General features: G+C 34.1%; 1 protein-coding gene across 1 annotated transcript in view; it reads right to left on the bottom strand.

Annotated features, from left to right (window-relative positions):
* The window catches only part of PGR (progesterone receptor), a 37482-nt gene that overhangs the window by 4301 nt on the left and 11922 nt on the right, over positions 1 to 21259 (bottom strand). The window contains exons 3-7 of the mRNA XM_051780182.1: positions 17323 to 17439; positions 10050 to 10352; positions 8541 to 8685; positions 5584 to 5714; positions 441 to 598 (exon numbers count right to left, since the gene is read on the bottom strand). Coding sequence (XP_051636142.1) covers positions 441 to 598; positions 5584 to 5714; positions 8541 to 8685; positions 10050 to 10352; positions 17323 to 17439 — 854 coding nt within the window. The remainder of the gene's footprint in view (positions 1 to 440; positions 599 to 5583; positions 5715 to 8540; positions 8686 to 10049; positions 10353 to 17322; positions 17440 to 21259) is intronic.

The raw sequence follows: 21259 nt of genomic DNA, 5'->3' as shown, positions 1-21259 counted from the left end.
CACATAAAATAGTTGAATTAAGGTTTCAAAGAAAATCTTGGTTGTCTTTCTTTAATTCTTAGTAGCCTGACTTTGCAACTTGAATTGCCTATCCTGTGCATTATTATTTTCCTGAACACGTATACACATGCTCACACACACATACACACCACCCCCTACCAAAGCCCGTAACTGTATGGCAGGCAACATGAAACAAAATGGTAGCATTCAAATACATTTCCCACGAATACTTATATCTTGTATACTATAAAATATAGGCACAATTTATATAGTGATGCTGAATATATCTATTCACACAAATATACACGATAAAAGAAAAATGTTTTGTTATTTTCTTTTGTTGTTTATAAATGTTAACTACTTCCTTCTGTAAAATTATTTTTAAGAAATACTAGTTCCTTCTTACACAAAAAGCAAAACACGTTAACAAATAAACTTACATCATGCATAGAATCCATCAGTTTTGTAAGTTGATAGAAACGTTGCGAGTTGGCCACAACACCTTTCTGGCGCAAACCAATTGCCTTCACCAGTTCTCTAATGTAACTCGTTCTCATCTCATCAAATTGGCTTTGACTCCTTAGACCTTCCAAAGGAACTAAACAAAAATAAGACTTGTGTTACAATTTACTCTGAAGGCAATGAAAGAAATTTAAAGTACAGGAAAAAATTATAGTATTTCATGCTGTACAGTGCAATTCATTACTAGATGCCAGGCATTTTTTCCCATTCAAAAGTTACTCCAGAAACAGTGACACAAATTAGTTAAATGGATATACCAGCAATAATCCGTTAATTTGCTAATAGATCTAGAAATACCCTAACCTTCAGCTACACGTGTTTGCTGAAAAAAAAATATGGCCAAAAGAACCACTGCCATCTTTGAGGAAATATGTTATGGACTGATTCATGTTTACACTGCTGAGGGTCAGCTCTCTTCACAGCAAATTTATGGTGGAGAGATCTAGCTTGAGTACTTCAAAATGGAGTCAAGCAATGAACAATCAACTCTCAAGTAGTGTCGACAATAAAGCATCCAGGGCTCAGGTCTCCCATTTGAACCTCTTTCACTTAATAGAACAGATGTACTATCAGAGTCTTACATGTGAACAGCTTTTTAGAAAAATTTGCAAAGAGGAGAAAATGGTTGGACTTTCTCTTCTCTTAATGGTCAGGTGTAAGGATCAAAATGAGGACATGGAGACAACACTGAGAAAGGAACTGCTAGCAATAAGAGCATATTTGATCACTGATGATAACATTCTCCTTGACATGGTAGAGTGTAATCCACAAGTCTTACCACTTGTGTTGTCAAAGGCAACTAAGAAATGAAAAACTTGTAGAAATGAAAACAAAAAAAATTATTCCCATCTGGCAATCAAATCTAAATCCTTGCTTCCCTATAATCACACATCAAAACATGGTCTTGTTTCAAACAGACTGTTTTCAAAAGAGATGTTGAATTTCTTCTCCTTTCCTTTCTCTCTTGCCAATGACATTTCACACTGCAACATCATATTTAATGTTTTGTATTCTGACAACCATGAGGAAAAGGATTCACCTCACCAAACTTAAGCATTTCACAGTATAGGTATCTTCATCTATTAGTTACCATAACTACCTACAGTATTAGCAGGAATAATCAGGTAAGTCTTGGGCATAAGGAATGTTCACTGGTTTGAAATTATCCTTAGAAAGAAATTATTTATGCTTATTTTTCTCCACAGACTCTAAAAGAGTGTCATGGATACTAGCTCTCACTGTTAAATAAATTCCCTGCTAGATATCTAGGTACCTAGTACATCTTCATTCTGGTATCCAACCATAACAGATATGAGGTCACAGAAGACCTCATTTGAATCTCATTTTAAAAAAAAACAAAAAAAAAAAAAAAAAAAAGCTTGGTTCATAAGGACATTGACTTATTTAATATAGTGAAACCTAAATTCCAGGTGATTTGTCACTGTCTGGAATTAAAATGCAAATAAATGTGTGTACTAACTCTCTGTACAATGCACTACATTGTTAGATACCTCATAATGGAATTCTTGAGAGAGAAGCCACCTAAAAAGGAGACAGCTGAACAGGGGTCAATCTAAACTCATTCCCTGAAAGAGGATTAGGTAGCAAACCCTGCACTGACAGCAACACTGCTCTCCATTCTGAAATCAGAAATGCTGTTCTGAAATCAGTCATCTAAGTCATGCCTGGTTCCTCAGAAAAGGAGGGAAAAGGAGACGTTCCAGATAAGCATATTAAAATTAAAATTCTCTTGCCTGAGCCCGGAAAGGATGACAAGAGAGAAGTTCATGTCTCTATTCTACCTGAGTTAAGCAGGCCCAAGAGAGGAAATGATCCCATTTACCTAGGTAGTCTCTCACTCAGTCTCGCCTCAGACAACTGAATGTTTGAGGGAAAGGAGGGAGACACATAGACAGAAAATAGCAAGTTTATTATAAAGACAAGTGCCTAAGTACTGAGTTGGCCTATAGAAGAGAGGATCTGGCTCTTAACTAAGACAGAATTCAAACAAAAGTAAAAATAGAAAGTAGAAATTTTGACTTTTTCCTCAGAAAAAGTCTCAGTCTGTTTATAACACCATATCTAACCTGGTACTTACACTTCCACTACCTGGAAGCTGATGGAGATGAAATGAGGTGGACTTTTGGTTTGACTTGGTATGACCTCTCAAGTCCAGAAAGACAAAGAAGGTATCTGAAAGTGTGCCAGTCACATATACATCAAGAGCCTGAATGGAAGGGACACCTTCTGGTTTGTGGAGAATGCAGTGTGCTTAGGAGAAAAGCAGGCAGGAATACTCACAGTGGAGAAAAGTTATGTCACAGAAAAAGAATAGCTTAATTTTCAAAGCCTGGATGATTCTGGGTATGTCTTATCAACAGTTTTACAGACATCTACGAAATCTTTTTCATATATTGTGACACTGATGGAGTTTTGGGTTAGGTGGATGCTGGCCTTGACTTACATCTCTAAAATAGCAATTAAGTATTTATATTTCCCTTGTCAATTAAGCAATGAATGGCCTGTTTCCTTTGAATTCTGCAAAAACACAGTCACATTCCCACTTAGGCACCAAAAGTTCCACTAAGCTATTTATCTGAGTGAAGAATTACAATGTCTTACATGGGCAAATACAACTTAAACACAGGCAGGTCAAATGTTCCCTCCCGCTGAATGTATGCAAAGAATGAGGATGCTTTTATTCAGTGGCAAGAATCAAGCCAAAATGTTACGCAACAAGATTCTGAAATTCCTTTAAATCAAAAGTATGAAAAGTGTTAGAGGTAGAACTGAACTTGCTATTGTAGAACTGAACTTACTTATCTCTCTCTTTTGGCATAGCTCTAGTTTCTTAAATCATAGTCTTTCTGAACTGTTCATATTATTAGTTCTGAGAAGGATGTGGCCTCTGCAAGATGGAGTCCTATCTAGTAGTTAGGGGATACTAGCACAACACAGCATGATACACATAATAAAGAAGGGCCTGTAAAATGGAAACAATTGCAGAAAATAAAAATGTGTGTCCACTTTTTGCAAAGACTAATTCTGCTTTCGAGACAGCTTTAAGATTGTCACAAGTGTATTATAAAGCAAACATTTAAGTCACAGCAAATTCCAAGAAAAAAACTGTAAAATCAAAAATGATGTTAAAACAGGTTTTGGGACTCCATTCAGAATTAAAAATGTATCAGGACTTATATTTACTTATTTTAATACAAATGACTTGTTTCTAAATAATATATTGAACAAAAGACACATTGAGAGACTAAAAGATTAGCCTTGATTTACTGTTATTATAAAAAAGCTTGAAATGGCCATACTTTCACCTTTGAAGAGAATTATGATGAATATCATGACTAAAATAAAAGTAGTCTTAAAAACATTTCAGAGCAACAATGAGGTTATATGGCTTTTTGGAAATACTTTTGTGGAATTATATTTATACAGTACCAAATGTTTACTAAATGTCTCAGCAACAACGATTGTGTTCCTTTTCCCAAAGATCTGACAAATTGTTTTCTCCTATAAGACAATAAGTGTACGAGAGAACAAAAAACAAAACTCATCAGCACAGGAAGAAATACTTTCTTTAAAAAAAACCAAACACTTTCTTGCATATGCATAAACATATCTTAAAAATTAGCTTCTGAGTGCAATGCAATTGACAAAGAATGGTAGTTTGATGAATTCTGCTAAACTGATGCACTCAGAAATGAGAGGGAGTGGATCGATCACTGCAATGATTTTTTAAATTTCATCTGAACTTTCTGGAACAGAAAGGGATAGCTGGAATATCAAAAAAATTATCTAAATTTAACTCAAATTTTAAAGTTCCCTCTAAGGTTCAGATGATTCACAAGGGAGTTCATTTTTGATGAAAACAAGGTGGAAAACATTTAAAACAGGAATACATTTAGATTTCAACAAAGCAACTGGACCTACATCAGAGAAGGATTTTTATCCACATTACTTTTATTGGTTTAGTAGAGTCTCTGGTCTCTTGCTATTATTTTAGTAATTTCTATGTTCATATGAGCTAAATTTAATCTTTTTAATCTTATGCTTTTCTGAGACCAAATTTTTAAAGCATGAAGCTTATGCAAATACCAGCCAAGTACAGCTTAAGATGGAATGAATTTTAATTTCTTATCTTTTACTTCAATTTTGTACAACTAACAAGCAGGCTAAGCAGGATTTCCACATCTCTCCTTTGACTCCATAAGTGTGTTGAGAACTAAACTTCTACATTCTTTCAATTATATTTCTCAAAAGTGCTTATTTTCATTTCTAATAACAGGTGTATAAATTTAAAACATTTTATCTGGGGATTCATAGCTAACAATTATGACCTCAGCAGATGCACATTTTAGAACATCAAAAAGGTTTTGGAAGATAATTTCACCAACTACCTCACTTCCTAAGTAAAGTGTAATGCAACTTTGTGCTGCATTCTTTAAAAAATACGTCCAATTAAAAGTGACAACGGATTTTGTTCCAGAGAAACAAAGCAAAAAAAACATTTCCATTTGTTAATATCTGTGCTAAACTTCACCTATTTATAACTATAAGAAGTTGGATAAATGTTAGTATTGTACGTCATGTCCACTTCCCTAATTCTTTTGAGTAAACATGCTTTAAGATTTTGGCCAAGATAAAGCCTTCAGTCCTTATAATTTATTAAATATTTTTAAATATATTTCTAATACTTCTAAGGTTGTTTTGGTTTGGTTTTGGTTTGTTTTTTTATCTATGTGGAGTCACTTAAACAGATGTTTTCAGGCAGAAATACTACACACTTGTTTTGCAAATGTGTTAATGCAGTATAGCTATACGTCAAAAGGGATTCAATATTTCCCCAGAGTCTTTATACAGAATAAAACCAACAATGAATCACAAATTCTTTGTTCTTTATAAACACCAGAAAAAATATTTTTAAGCCTTGATATACTAACATCCCTCCTAAATGAGTTTCCATTTGCTAAGCCAGACAGCTCAGTGATTGTGAGACGTGGTTCAAAACTCTTTTAGTACGATTCGTTACAAAGAAATAAAAGAACCTACTTGTGTTGAGAAGTAACAGTGCTTTCATACATAGGAACTCTTCTTGGCTAACTTGAAGTCTGACAAATTCCTGTGGGAGTTGCCACATCGATAGACACAGGGAATAGAACGATGATTCTTTCATCCTCTGTCTTACACCCAGAAAAGGTAAACAAAAAAATAAATTAAAAAACGTGAAAATAAAGAAAAAGAATGGCTCCAGTGCTGTTTGAAGGGAATGCCTTGTTTAATTATCACATTACAGACATTAAAGAAGAGGTTATACACATAAACAATTTTCTGAATTTTTATACCTAATGAAAGTGGTATTATTTTGTATGTTTAATCTGTTACTGCTGTCCAGAAAAAAAAAACTTGGAGACTATACTACTTTTCTCTCTGTGATTTTGGTATACGAGTATATATTACTGCATTTATTTATTAGGTATTTCAATTGAAATATTTGCAGCAATAGCATTAAAAATTTTATAATCTAGATTGAAGTCATTGCACATTAACCTGATGAACCAGTAATTAGAACTGATTCTACAAAGTTACATCGTGATCCTGATGAATTGTGTACAACAAGATTAAATTTTGCTTCTCCATCCCCTAGGAAGTTCAGATGAGCATTCCAACCTGACTGCAGATAGTACCCTCAACAATGAAAACAGACTTCTCCATGCAATGAGCTTTTTTCTTGTTATTCAGAGTGCTACCATTATCTTGAACGAAAATTATTTCAATGTTGCTCAACATCTGATATCTCGTACCAGTTCTTAAATGATGTAAACATTTAATTTAATCTTTTAAATCTGAGTGGACTCATTATTTCTATATCTACTTTAAATCTCCCTTCCTATTACTTTCTGGTAGCATGTCTTCCTCATTATAATCTACGAAGAGTGATCAGGGTAAGTGATCAAAGCTTTCAGGGAATGCTTAAATGCTGTTCTTACTCACATTTTCAGAGACTGAAAAGTAAAAGTAACAGTAAACCATTGTATGATGCTAATACTAAGAAATCTTTGTCAAACTAACACTCCTGGCTTTCTTGGTATGAAACTGATACTACCAAACAAGTCCTTCTCGAGAAGCACAACAAGTCAGTTTGCTAAACAACAGATTGGCTGTGAAACAATCTTTGGATTGTGGTTTCATGGCCATTTTGAAACAACTAAGGTGTGCATTGCTCCTTTAGAAGGAATTTCTATTATCTGTTTCTACCTCTAAGCTCACACTCCTGCAATTCTGGCATTAATGTCTGCACTCCAATGTGGTGAGTCAAGTCAGGGATCACCTCCAACTGCTAAAGAATGGCTTTTTCGGGGGGTAATTCTCAGGTATATAAATTCCTTATCTGTTTGACAGTGCAGCCAGATAGTGTTTGATACAGCTTAAATGAAGTCATGGGGATGCATGACCAGGGAAGTTAACATTTTTGGCAGCGTTCAGTAGTTACCTTTGCTCAAAGTGATTATGAAAGTACAATCTTAACATCATCGTAGACAATAAAGTTGCTTACATTTTACTATCTAAAAGCTAACTTATTTCCCAATAAACAGTTGCAGATACAATTTAGTGTGCCACTTACTTTACATGCCTCTGTTTATAACATTTCTAATATGACCCTGATGAGATGGGTCATCTCATCTCTCATAACCACGAGGTGTCAATCCACCTCCTTCTCAGTGTAGATGGTCTTAAACTACCATTAAGAAACTGTTCTGGAAGAAAGTACTCAAAGTCTTCTTCACAAGGTGTCAGCAGTGGTCCACATGCAGGGTTATACCTCAATATGTGAAACTACTGCCTAAGCCATCTCACTTTGTGCTTCTTCTGGATGTTACCATATATCAGATTATGCTGGGACAGCATACAGTCAGAACTACTTTCAAGCTCATAATTTCTAAGTATTTAAATTTGTACACCATAATTAATACAAATGGGAGAGGAAAGAATTCATTACTCAATAACTTCACAGTGATTTACAGTCACCTGGAAGACAAAAGGCCAGGAGCTACAGGGCCTCCTCCAGCGAATATTTTCTATAAAGAACTTCACTGGCAGGAACTTGCACACTATAGATTTTAAAATTAGGTGTCTAGATCTTCTGCAAATCCACCTCTTAATCCTTAAACAATATGTCCTACAAAAAGACTTCTTTCATCTTGTTTCATAGCAGTTCTTTAAGATTAAAAAAAAAAAAAATAAGAAAAATGTATTAAGGAGATATAGAGATTAAATTATGTTTTTCTGTTCCTGGCAGCTTCCCATGTACTATAAACAAAGTATCTAATATTACAAGTTTAACAATATAAATTTGCAGAGCTGAAAAACTGACACAGATTGAAATGAAGATTATCTAAATTAAATAGCATAGTGAAGGAAAATCTAAGCCAACAATCCCCTCACCCCCCAGTACAAAAGAGCAGTCTCACATATTTTCTCCTTGATATTGAAATTCCTTCTTTGTATTTTTTTTTACAATTTTCTAACAAGAAATGTACTTTTCTAACATGAAATGTACTTTAAAAAATCAGAGTTTTATCACAAACTGTCAAAGTTGAGTATTTAGACTATATGCAAATTATTTGCAAAAACCACCCAAACAAAACCAACGAAAATCACAGTCAGTTCCATTTATTAAAAATTTAACTCCTATCTTATTCAGATGAATTCAGTAAATTTTCTGACAGCATCATTCTTTTTTTTTAAATTATTATTATTTTTCCCTTAGATAATTAGAATACTATTTGAACACCTTTTGTTTGAACATGCAAATAGAATAGTTGGGGTTCCCACAAAACGCTTTCCAAAGTTACTGAGTTTTGATATGATTAGAGGACTTCCCCTGCTGTTAATTTTGAAATGGAACAAATAATGAATGAAATCTTGGTCTCAAGGGAGTCACATTCCCACTGGCACATATAAGTTTAAAATGTTATTCACATAATGCAACAGCAGAGTCTACTTACTCATTTAGAATCAGATCTGGTGCAAAATATAACATCTGACCACTGACGTGTTTGTATGATCTCCATCCCATTGCAAAAACCATTAGACTCATCCAGGAATACTGGATGAGGGTTATCTGATCATCAATATGTAAATTCCGAAATCCTGGAAATGAAATTAAAAGTTAAAATACTTTGTAATTCTCATTTAGACAGCAGCTGAGTTTTGAAGTTACAAATTTGAGCTATACAATTGAGAACACCTAGAAAGATAAGTGGTTTTGGGGATGTAGCTCTCAGATGTTTGGGTAATCTCACTTTGCTGTGATAGCTGGCTATCTCACCTCTTATCTTTTTGTTCTGATTCAGTAAAATTAACTTTAGCAAAAATGGTTGTTTCAGGGAATAGGAATGCACATTATTTTGCTTTGGTAAAAATATGAGTTTGTAACATGATCACTGTAACCAACTCTTATTTCACATAGATAGCTTGAACTTTAGGTTTCTTAACAGAAGATACAGTTGTCATAAAATAAACGTCCGAATTGCACTCAACTAAAGAGAAGCATATTCAGTTGTGTGCTTGCCTTTGATAATTTTTGCTATTTGGTAACTCTAAAGATTGCCATGAATTATCTGAGTCAAACTAACAGCTTCCTGCCACTGAAAGCAGTGCTCCTGCTCCTTATCACCTGGTCCTGTTATGTCCATCAGGCAAGCTCTGGCATTCATGCTACCCCTCAGGGAACTGGTTCAACTCATGAAAACATAGAAAATGACAGAGGGTAAAAAAAAAAGTTTCGTTTCTTCTCATTTAATGAGATGAATTGGTTCATCCAAGATGTCTGATAAGTGCAAACTGCCAACAGGAAGAGCAGTGATAGAGACTACCCTTTCCTGCAGCAGTGAAGTGTCAAATTGAGCTCACATGAAACTGTATTTTCTAGGCTTTCTGCTCAAATATTGTTTTATATATATTCCAGGATCAAGCCCCTATGACCACAGAGTGGTGTACATACATACACACATATGTACATACATAACATGGATTTTTTTTTAATCCAGTCTTGGATCTTCATAAATTCAGTTAGTTCTAATTACCAGCCTATTCATGAGCTTCTTAATCCCAGTTGGTACTATTTCTTACAATTTTATTTTGTTGCTGTCAAAAATTCATTTTAGTAATAATATCAATAAAGAATATGCAGAAATACAACCCTTCTTATACCAAATGAATAAATTATACAGTAGGAGGGATGGAGGTGGAAAGGTTGCTATAACTATTACATGCAAGAACTCACTGGGCTTCTGTAGTTTCTTGAAGCAAGCCTAAATATTTAGATTGATTTCTTCAAATGTGTCCTCCTATCAAAATTTATTTGAATAGTTATATTATCTGATTAAGTGGAAGCTTAATAATTTTGGAATTTGTTAAGAATTAAGTAGCATGCAGACAATAATATTCTCCCTTGACTGCTCATTCCATGATATATTTGCTTAATTTATGATTCACTACATATATGACATTACCTGGTAGCAATTTAGACCACTTGACTACACAAAGAAGTTGCCTCTCACAAAGATGATTTAGACTGGTCAGCAAGGAACTTGGTGTTTCAGGTTTTGTATTGTCATAACCAGCATAGACAACTTCTGGCTCAATGCCTCGTAAAACACTTATCATTGGGGGAACAAATTGTATTTCTTGATTTGGAGAAAAGGACAGCCTTTGGGTTAAGGACTGGCTTTCATCTTGAAGGGTTGCTGGCTGCTGGAGTGCAACATCTAATGTTCTCACAACCTTAATTTTGTTAAACTTTTTCAATTTTCGACCTGAAAAAGAAAATTGTTAATCTGTTAGAAAGAATTAACCAGTAACATTAGTATTTTCCATTAGTGTTGCATTACACTTTTAATCTATATAAGGAAACTAGAACTGTCTTCTGAGTAAGTTTTCTATCCTTTGACTATTTATATAATTCACAAATAATAATGGAAAATTCTTAAGAGCTCCCTTCACATCCTCCTCCCTTCACTAAGAGATGAATGGCACTCACTCATTAAAATTACTGACACGAATTCTGGGTTACAGTAACCTCATAAAACGTTCTCTGGTTCAGTTCCCACTGCTCTGTCATATGCCAACAGCCGAGCCAGCTGGCTCTACAATTCAGTTTCTATTTAATGTCAATTGAGGATACTGTTTCTTTTACTCCCCAGTATTCAGAAACAAAAATGCTAGTAATTAATTACTACACACAGACATTCCTTTCCTCCAGTGCCCTAAAAGCATTTCAGTCTCATGGATGAATCCTGTTTTGATGGTCAGTGGATGAATGAAAGGTCAACAAATCCTGTAAAACCATTTATAAAACACTTTACTTTCTAAAGATTAATTTCCCTTTCTCAGTATTTGCAATTCTTATTTCCATACTGCAGTGCTATGAACAACTAAGTAAAAAGAAAGATAGATAGCTGAACTCCCTTCCCAAAATAAGCATAGGTACATGTGGTATGGCTATGGAAATATATAGAGCTCTAGGTAGCAACTCTTCAAGTTTCTTTCATGGAAAGAGTCCACGTAGCAGCACACACTTTAGTCACAAAAAATCAAACCTTCCTTCAGAGGTTCAAAGACAGTAACCCTCAGTAACATATTACCATATTAAAAGTTTCAATGTAAAGGTAAATCTATGTAGAGATGACTGCATGGAAAACACTTCCTTTAAAGAGATCCTCAAAGGTGATAAAATCCTGCTAGATCATTAGTTCTGCCAAACAAGTTTGGGTTAGGTAAAAAAGGGATAAAAAACGCAATAAAGATACTGATAGTTATGATCTGATTTATATCACAATGGGGCAGTAAGAGAGATGGGGGTGATGGCAAAAAAAAGCGTAAATAATTCTGCTGAAAAAATATAAAAAAATAATTACATGTTTCAACCTTAAAGAAAATAAGGAAGGAGAAGGTTTTTCTCAAAAAAAACCCACAGAAATCATGTGGATAGTTTTACTTGTTGAGGTGTTGCATACTTTAAGTAGAAAAAGAGATGCATCAAATTTTACCAGATGAAAGGAAAATCCATGCCTATCAAACTGCTGAACCACCAAGAAACTGCAGTACAAAATGGCAATGTGCAAAAACCACTCTAAAAGTACGGAAGGTGAAAGGTAACAGAAACATAATTCTATGCATCTATTTGGCTGGATTAAAATCAAGTTTCTAATATGTATATCAAATTTGCCTTTGAAAAATTGTACTTTTATTTACAAATACACAATTAGACAAGGAAATTTATCAAATCCTAAAGGAAGGGGAATAGAGACTTCTCCATCTCTTACTGCCACCTTTTTGTTTTAGTTGAAAGTAGTGCTGCACTGTTGGAATGCAACCAGTGCAGCATCAAAGAGGCCTTAGGACACAGGAGTAGGGCCTAAACTTTGGTACATCTTAATTCATTCTCAACTATTTATGAGAGGAATGGAGGGATACTAGTATAGTCAGACTCATTTATTACTTTTCTCCTTGGAAAGTTCCAGTCTTCCAAACAACATGTTAAATCAGAAAAATAGTTATACTTAAGGACATGTCTATTCCATTTGCTTCATGTGCTCCCATATCACAGAAGATATCAAATTTTATGAAAATCCAGTGTCTCCACTTAGGAAGACCTAGGTTGTACACATCAGAGAATTAAATTGACCTTTTCAAAACATTCATTAGTACACAAGTAGTATAACTTCAAGTGAGATTTAAAATTCAAATGTGAGAGATTTCCGATGTAAATTCTAAACATTTTAAATAGAAAAAATGCTATTACTTAAGTATTTTTTATGTACACTGGTATAACTGAAGGCAGAATCAATCCTCTTGTTTTTGAACCAGACAAGATTGATAAGATGAACACAACATCTACTTTTAATAAAAATTAATTTTGTTTTATCCTATCATAAATATGCATGTTTATGCATTTCACATACAAAGTTATACGCAAACAAGCAATACCTCAATTTAAATTAAAACAACATTTAAAATCAAAAGGAAGCATGCTAAACCAAATTTCAAGAAACACACTTTAATGATAGTATGAATACAAGTGATGAGGCCTTCAGTAACACTCATTATGCAATGAAATCAGGGGTCATATTCCCACTGACTTAATTGTGGGTTTACTTAGTTTGGTATCAAGTGCCCCAACAATCTTCTGGTCATTTCATCACTTGTGGTAAGAATAAAAATATTTCTGATTAGAGACTCCTTAGTAAAGAACCAAACAAAAACTTACACCTTATACTACAGCTGAACCAAAAAAAACCCAAAACAACAAAACACATAAAAAACCCTCCAAAAGAATAGACAATTTATTATGCCAAAAGACCTAGAGCCAACTTCTGTCATAACAAATCTATGCATAGTCCTAAACGTGCTGGGAATTTCCCACTAAGCATTGTTTAGGCATGAAGGAAACAGAAGGAACAATGCATTTGATAGTTTATAAATAATCATTTCAGGTATTTTTTGAAATAATAGCTTCAGATACTTTTACAGTTCAGAGAACAAGTAAAGAAAGAAACCAAACAGAGTGCTTATCACATAGAAATGTTAGTAGTTAATAAGTACCCATGTTTCCATGTGACTAAATGTATGAGAATTAATGTCACACTGGTTTGCAGAATTCCTTATGTGTTTATTTCTAATTATGTTGCTTAACAGCCACCAGTAAAGCAACTCCACTTGTTACCTATCTACTGGATAGGTGACTATTAATAACTCACAATAAATTTCTCCCATCTACCACAAGGAGACCACAACAAATTAATAAAAATTCTTAAGGACATAAGGAAAACAACACAGATATGACAATAGCTTACTTTTTATTTTGGTGTTTCAGAAACATCCAGGTAAGTTCCTGCTATAAGATAAATAAATATCTCCACTTGTTCCTATAAAGCGTAAAGAACATTAATCCACTCTGGCAACTATTCATCCTAATACTATAACCTATCTATGTATATTTAGACAGTATGAATTTTCTTTGTAACATTGTCATTATTTTGTTTTAAGATAGCCAACCACTCAAGCAGTTTCTCAGTACTCACTGTTCCCTTACCCTCGATTACTATGAGTAGCATGTGTATAGTGTTTGCGTGCTACATGTACCTAGAAAACATAAAAGATAAAATCTCATCATCAAATATATTATGATTTTCCCCTTACTACATAATTCTGTATTCTAATATTCTTTTAACTACATATACAGAATCATATTGGCAATCAGACATTATTGATGGTACACATTTTCTATTAAAAGCACTGTGTTTCTAGTAAAAGCCTAATATCTCACTATCCTTCTCCTTATTCTGTAATCAGGTGAAAAGCATCAGTAATTTACTATTCTTGACAGAACACTATGGCCTTTACTTTCAGGTCACTATGCTCTCACATTTTGTGTAGAAGAAAAAGTTGTGTACACCTTAGGGGGGATGTATACAAAATAAGGAAACTGGCAAAGCAGAACTAATACACGCAGATTTTAATAACCCCTTTGATCCTACCTCAGAAAACACTACCTAGAAAATTAATTCATATTTTTCTGCATGTAATCATTGCACTGCAGACTGAACGCTGAGTGAAACAATGAAGAACACAGTAATTTAGCAATACAGTACAGCTGAACCAGGAGTCTGTGATAATCAGCCTGGGAAAACTACAGATTCACTCATAGTAAATAAAAGAGTCAAGTATGTGTTTATTCAAGGACCTGACACAGCTAATTGCTATCCTATTAGGTAGAAGATTAGAAAGGGGACAGACTACTGTCACCAGTTGTGAGGTATAAAACTCAAAGACAACACTTTCACAGAGAATGACAAATAAGGTACTATGGAATACATACTTTCATTGATACTTTCCTTCTATATATTAAGAAAGAAGAAATAGTCCATATAGAGAAATATACTGAAGCTATTTGTGGCTATTCTATAATTTACTTAAAACTGACTACAATTTCTTCTAGAACAATTCAAAGGTTTATTACTTTGAAATTAGGGTCAAAAAATGGAACTGTTGTCCATGTCATATGATATTACACTCTATCTATACAGTTGTCACTCAGTAATGTTCAGTGGAAGATAAGTGTACTTCTCCAAGCACACTCTCCAAGTGTACACTCCAAGTTTAATTTAATTAGTATAATTTTTAGAATCTTATCGTTAATATCCTATGAAATCTTTCTCCTTAATTAAGCAATATTGCAGGTCTGAATTTAGTAACTCAAGTAACTCAATATTAGAGGTCTGAGTTTAGGAACTCAAGAGTAGCATTGAGAAACTAAGTATCAGGGACAAAAGTACAAAATTGTATCTCTGTAAGTTCTGAATGGTAGAAATCAGAAAATGCACAAAAAGTCTTGAGGTATACAGTCTGTAAACACAAGAAGCAATTTAAAGTATTGCAAATTCTGATTCATTTAAAATACTCAAGGATGTATCTAAGTATGTCATTTGTTGCAAGAACTGGAAATTTGCTTATGGACACATAAGCACCAGGATGGAAGGGACCTCAAGGATCATCCAGTTCAAACTTTCTTGGTAAAAGCATAGTCTACATGTTCCAGAACTCTGTCCAGCTGCATCTTAAAAGTGTCCAATATTGGGGAATCCACCACTTCCCTGGGGAGACTATCCCAATGGTTGTTTGTTCCCATTGTGAAAAATTTTCCCCTTGTGTTCAGCTGAAATCTCCCCAGTATTAACTCACACTCATTACCCCTTGCCTTTTCCATGCGACTCCGTGTAAAAGGGAAGTTTCCACCTTCTTTGTAGCCACGCTTTAAATAATGAAACATGGTGATAGGGTCTCCCCTAAGCCTTCTTTTCTCAAGGCTGAACAAAGCCAGTTCTCTCAGCCTCTCCTCATATGGCAGGCTTCCCAGCCCTTTGATCACTTATGTCCAGGGGAATGTGATCTAAGCTCTATAGTACCCCATATATGAATCATACTGTGCTGATCAGCACATCAAGTCATGGGTAGGAAATACAGCTCATATGATAGGAGGTTTAAAAAATGGCAGAAGAGCAAAAAGAAGAAGAGTAATAGTAACCATAGGAAAGAGCATTATGGTTAACATAACCTTCAGATTTTTTGCTGGTTTGAATTTTAAGTCATCATTTACAAATAATATAATCTCACTCCAGTTTTCTTCATTTTTTGGTCTACATTTGCCTTTCCTTCTCCTTTCAGTATTAAGCACTGCATTAGGATTGCAACAGTCTCCTCAAAAAATTTAAGACAGCTATGATTAGGTATACTTAGAAAAAGGCTAAACAAATAAACTGGCTAGATAAAACAACCTAGCATTAAATACAGAGAAATTAGTCACACTTGCTTAGTAATAGCTGAGGGGAAAAAAAAGGTAATCCAAAGAGAAAAAGGAAGGCTTTACTCTCTTCATACATGATAATAAAGAACAAAGAATCAGAGCATCTTAAGCCTCAGGTTTTGGTTTCAAGTATGAGGACATAACAACCTGATATGAGGATACACCAATGAGGACATACCATCTCATCAATATTGCTAGCAAAAGTGTCCAACTTCTTCCATTTTAAGCACCTACACCCAGAGGAAAATGTATATATTAAAAAACACTAGTAAAACTAGCATCCATAAATGCATACGAAATGTAGAATGAAGTCAACCCTGCTGGCAACTTCTCCTATGTCACATTACTATGCAGAGCAGTGCTGAAGCAAAAAGACTAGACAATGCTAGTGTCATCACACTCTTCTGCTTGTTGAAACTGCTGCCTGGGATATTAAAACGCATGGAGTTTAGTTATTGGTGTTATCCAGGCTATCATAAATGAAAATTCAGGTCAGATCGCTACCAAACACTTGGTTGTGCAAAATTCACAGCCAGGAATGAATTTCTATCTGTATTAATTTACATCCATTAGAATTGTAGAATGGTTTGAATTGGAAGGAATCTTTAAAGATCATCTAGTATAACCCCTCTGTCACAAGCAGGGATATATTTTAGAGATCAAGTTGATCAAACCTTACAAGTTCTCCCAAATATTAAAAGGTAGGCACTGTATCTCCCAACTTCTCTTTTCCTAAATCTTCATTCTTACTATATTTTCCATGGTCTACTATGGACCCCTTGGTTTTCTCCTCTTCCAAAGCTGGTCAAACAATGATTTTGGTTCTGCCTTTGTAGTAATACTGTTTTGAATAATGTTACATGTATAAAAAAAGGCAAATATGTTACAGCAAGAATTATTACAAAGATGGAATTTCCCAGCATCTAGTATGCAAAGTCTGTAGTGTTGGTGCAACCACTGCCTGGCACTCTTCGGTGAAACAGAAGGATTCGATTTCGTTGACATGTACTCAAAACAATTAGAGAGCATAACAGAAAAGAGAAGGGAACAGTACTGATTCCTGATTTTAGTCTCAATTTCAATCTGCTTCTTTATTTTTTTCCTAAATCAAATTTTCTGATCCAAAATTAATAATAAATTCAAACCAAAGATGTAATTCCTGCCCCTTCAAGAAAATGAGTATAAGGGCACACAGTAGCACAGGGAGATTGCTACAGAAAGGCATTTTTGTTTCAGGTTTTCCAGAATCATTAAAGAAAAATTCTCAGAAATTATAAAACATTAGGTAATTCTTCCAAAACTAACATTTGAATGTGGTTCTTTCCTTTACAGTGTCAAAGTAATGTTGTTTAAGCTCAAAAGACTGAAGGTAGTGTACTTGACTGCCTATTTTTATAGATCTGATTTGAAAAGTAGCTCACCTCCCAGGACCATACCAGCTTGACAGCACTTCCTCAAGCGACATGCTGGACAGTTCTTCCTACGGATTTTATCGACTATGCAGTCATTTCTGCCAGCACACAAATAGTTGTGCTGCCCTGCAGGCAAGAGAAAAACAGGATTAATACTACATTTTCTAACAGGACAAAATTATTTCTGCATATAAATGTCCCAAAAATAACTGAAGATTCAAAAAAGTTGAACCATTAAAGGACTCCTTCATTTTATGCTAATTTCTGAATAATCATGTGTTACTATTTGAATTTGGCCTGTTTAAGAGTGAAACTCCCCATCTATGAAATTCCAAAATACATTAGCAGGCAGCACGAACTACTACCAACAACATTTAAGTAAATCAAGCATGAGGACAGACCAATTTGTTTCTTTCAAACTTATTTTTCCTTGAAGTTATTGTTCCTGGTTTTAAAGAACTTAAGTAATTTTTGCTTGGATTGAAGTGGAGTTTCCAACAGAAAACAGAATGAAAAACTTGGGGCAGTGCAAAAATAGCCTTTAAGAAGAGTAAATTATTCTCTGATTGAGAGGCAGTTTTGTGCTAAACTCGATGAAATACCAGCTGACCAGACGCAGCCAACACAGCCAACAAAGACAAATAGAAGGCAGCTGTAACTTTGTGGTTTAGGTTAACTCTTAATTATTGTTTAATTCTGAAGGACTATCTTAGAAAGAGTCTGTCATTACTGTATTAAAATGGAATCTCTTAAATGAAATTAGCTTTCAGCAGCGTAAAAAATTGAATTCAGTTGATATCCTCTCATTTTTTTGAACACATGCTTCAATGATATTTCCAAATTTCTAAATTTCATTTCGAGAGAATGAAAATGTATTCTTTAAAATCAGTCACAGAAATTATCAATGAAGCATTAATTTTGAATATATAAACACAGCTAAATAAGTACATAAGTAAGAAGAAATTCACATATAAATTCAAATTAAACCCAGGTTTACCCCTCAAGGTCTAATTTTAAAATCCTGCCTGTTTGTGCACGTCATCCTCTATTCAATTTCTTAGCAGTACCTAGCACGAAAGTATGAAAACAACAACAAAAAAATATTTTATTTTGAGAGCAATAAATTGGATCAAAAACTTAAAGATAAATCTCAGATGTACCAGTATCATGCATACTTTCTTCACGGAATATTGTGGATGTGGACAGATATCAGTACCAATCCTTTTAAATTTTCACTGATTTCTAGATCAGTATTACTCTTGAGTTAGCCATCTGATGTCACTAACAGTAAACAAATCCAAGATGGTTATTCTACTCAGATACTGTTATTCAGCCTTCTTTATAACCCTATTCTGCCATTTCTCTCCACAGAGTAAAATGAACAACTGTTCACCCATGGCTTTTCTCTACAGAAGAAACACAAACTAAAAACTAATCCTCAAATGAAAATACAGGAGAAAAAACACTCTATTCTAACTAAAGAGCTAGTGTTAAACCATGTGAAACAATGTACTTGTTTCTGTGCTAACATTTTTAAACATTAATAATTTACTCTTACCCATAATTTTAAGAACAACTTGTTTGGATTTAGTGAAAGAAACCTGATTGTCTCAAATTAATTTTCATAACAATTTCTTTTTTTGTTTTGCTTAGAAAACATTGAGTAAACAAAAACAGTTGCCTCACCCTTTGCCTGACATCTAAAAAGTACTTAGTAATACAGCAAATGAAAAGAAATTCTCATTTACTTTTTCCCATTAACTCTAATCCTGAATTTCTTCTAACAGGAAACATTACTGAAAGTATCTGAATGAATAAAAATCTGTCTTGCTTTTGGCAGCAGATCAGTAAACAAAGCACTTATTTTGAAAATTTCTTCCTTGGGATTATTTGCAGTTTTATCTTGTCTTGCTTTGCCTTTATAAGCTGGAAAAGGCATTCAATCTTTTCATAAGCAACAACAATTCTAAAACTCCATTAGTTTAATTAAAATCTGTGAAGCTTATCTCAGCACTGAGGCATTCTGGTGCTTTAATGTACATTTAATTTACAAAGGAATGCTTAAGTGTAGTTAAAGTTTTGTTTGTTCTTGTCTTTGGGGTTTTCTTTGGTCCCCTGAGAGGTGATTTCTTCTGGACTGCTTTTCCAAGGAATTTGTTGAGTCTACACAACATGGTCTGAGTCCATATAACCTGTATCCATTACAAGACCAAAAAATGGCCTATGGATTTCCAGTATGACACTAAATACTTGCAAGCAACTCACAGTGCTATAGGCATTCAAGTTGTACTTTTCCTCTCATAATGACACAGAAAAATGCTGATCCACCAAAGCCAACACCATATCAGGAAATATTATTCTTTGAGCACCCAATGAACACTGTTTCTACATTCTAGAATTATGTCAGTATTTAGGACTCACTCTTGAGATGAGTTATGTGATTTGTGTACTCAACGCCCAAGTGCATGCTCTAACTACTAAAGGAGGCTAAGGACTGTCTGCTGGAACAGGAAATTATTTGGAAAAACAGAAATTAACACCTTGATTTATACTGATACACTGTATTATTAGCCCATATTATTTACATAATAGTGTTCCAATATTGCACACCTAAGATAAAGCATCACAAATCAAGTTACAAAATTTTAAATTTACAGTTATACATTTAAGTTTAGCTACATCTATTAAAAAAATTTTCATACTTTAGGGGTTATCAGTAGAGCCAACTTCCACTTCAATTTAAAATGCAGAAATTACTCCTTCATCACATTGTAACCCAAAAACTGCTTATTATAAATCTAAGACTGAAAAAAATTTTTCCCATTTGCAAAACAAATCAAAAATTAATCACAATTAGGAGAACTACTCTTTGATATTCATATGTTGTAAAGTTTCAGATTAGACAAGATTTAATAATCTCTCTACCCAGTGCATTATACACAAGAAAGAAAATCTGTTACTAGAATTCAGTCACAGTAAAATTTGCTTTGATCTTCAATAAGTTAATATTATTTCATTTCCATTTGTTTCATAAACTGTATTTAAAACTCTAATAATGACCAATGACCTAATCTTTATGATGTCTTCACCTAGTTTATTTCCTCCACAATACCAGCATAAAAAAAAAAAAGAAGCAAGAAAAAGCCAAAACTCTGCCAACTCAACCCTCCCATGAGATTGTGGTGACAAAATCTCAGGCACTTCTTGATGGTTATGTTAACCACTTCCATGTTTTCAGGACTATTAAAAAACCACAGTCGTATCCTGCATTTGAATTACACCTTCATATGTGAGTTTTCCACTCCACTGATTTCTACCCCAAGTCTCCCCAACACCTTTCATCCCTAAGTGTATTCCACTCATTCTGATTCAGCTGCAACTTATTTGAAAAACATGTAACGTTCAATTATATAGTATTTTTCATAGCCTCATCTGTCAATTTTTTTTTTATTATCTCAGTCATCTGATTGCATCTTATATCAACAGAAAAATCTGCATGAACGTACTCATCTGAAATTGCTTCTATCATTGTGCAGAGCAGGGTTCTGGGAAACTGTTACTTACTTGACATTAATATTTTAGGGGCAGCAGCCATCTGAAAGAGAGATGGTGCAAGAAGTAGAACACATGCCAGATGTTTAGTTAATTTCAAAATTATTGGACAATATTTAGTTAGATGAAGATGTTTGGAATGTTTTCATGGGATGCTAAAATATTTATTTGAAAACACATTTGCTATAGCTCAGTCTTTGAGATCATCTATATTTGAACTAATTGTCCTCAATACGTGAGCATTGAAGTTACTAATATGCACGTACTAACAAAGTATCCAAAACCCACTGTCTAGGTAAAATTACCCTTTAATTGGTCATTTGACATTCAGTATCTCTTATATGACTACTGTAATTGTAACCAGGAAAACAAAACAAAACAACTAACCAACCAA

This window comes from Manacus candei, unplaced genomic scaffold (genome assembly GCF_025592945.1).
Source record: "Manacus candei isolate 608988 ecotype Guabito, Panama unplaced genomic scaffold, ASM2559294v1 h1tg000014l, whole genome shotgun sequence".
Lineage (NCBI taxonomy): Eukaryota > Metazoa > Chordata > Aves > Passeriformes > Pipridae > Manacus > Manacus candei.
Note: the sequence above shows the minus strand (reverse complement) of the source record. Positions and strands in the feature narration are given on the sequence as shown.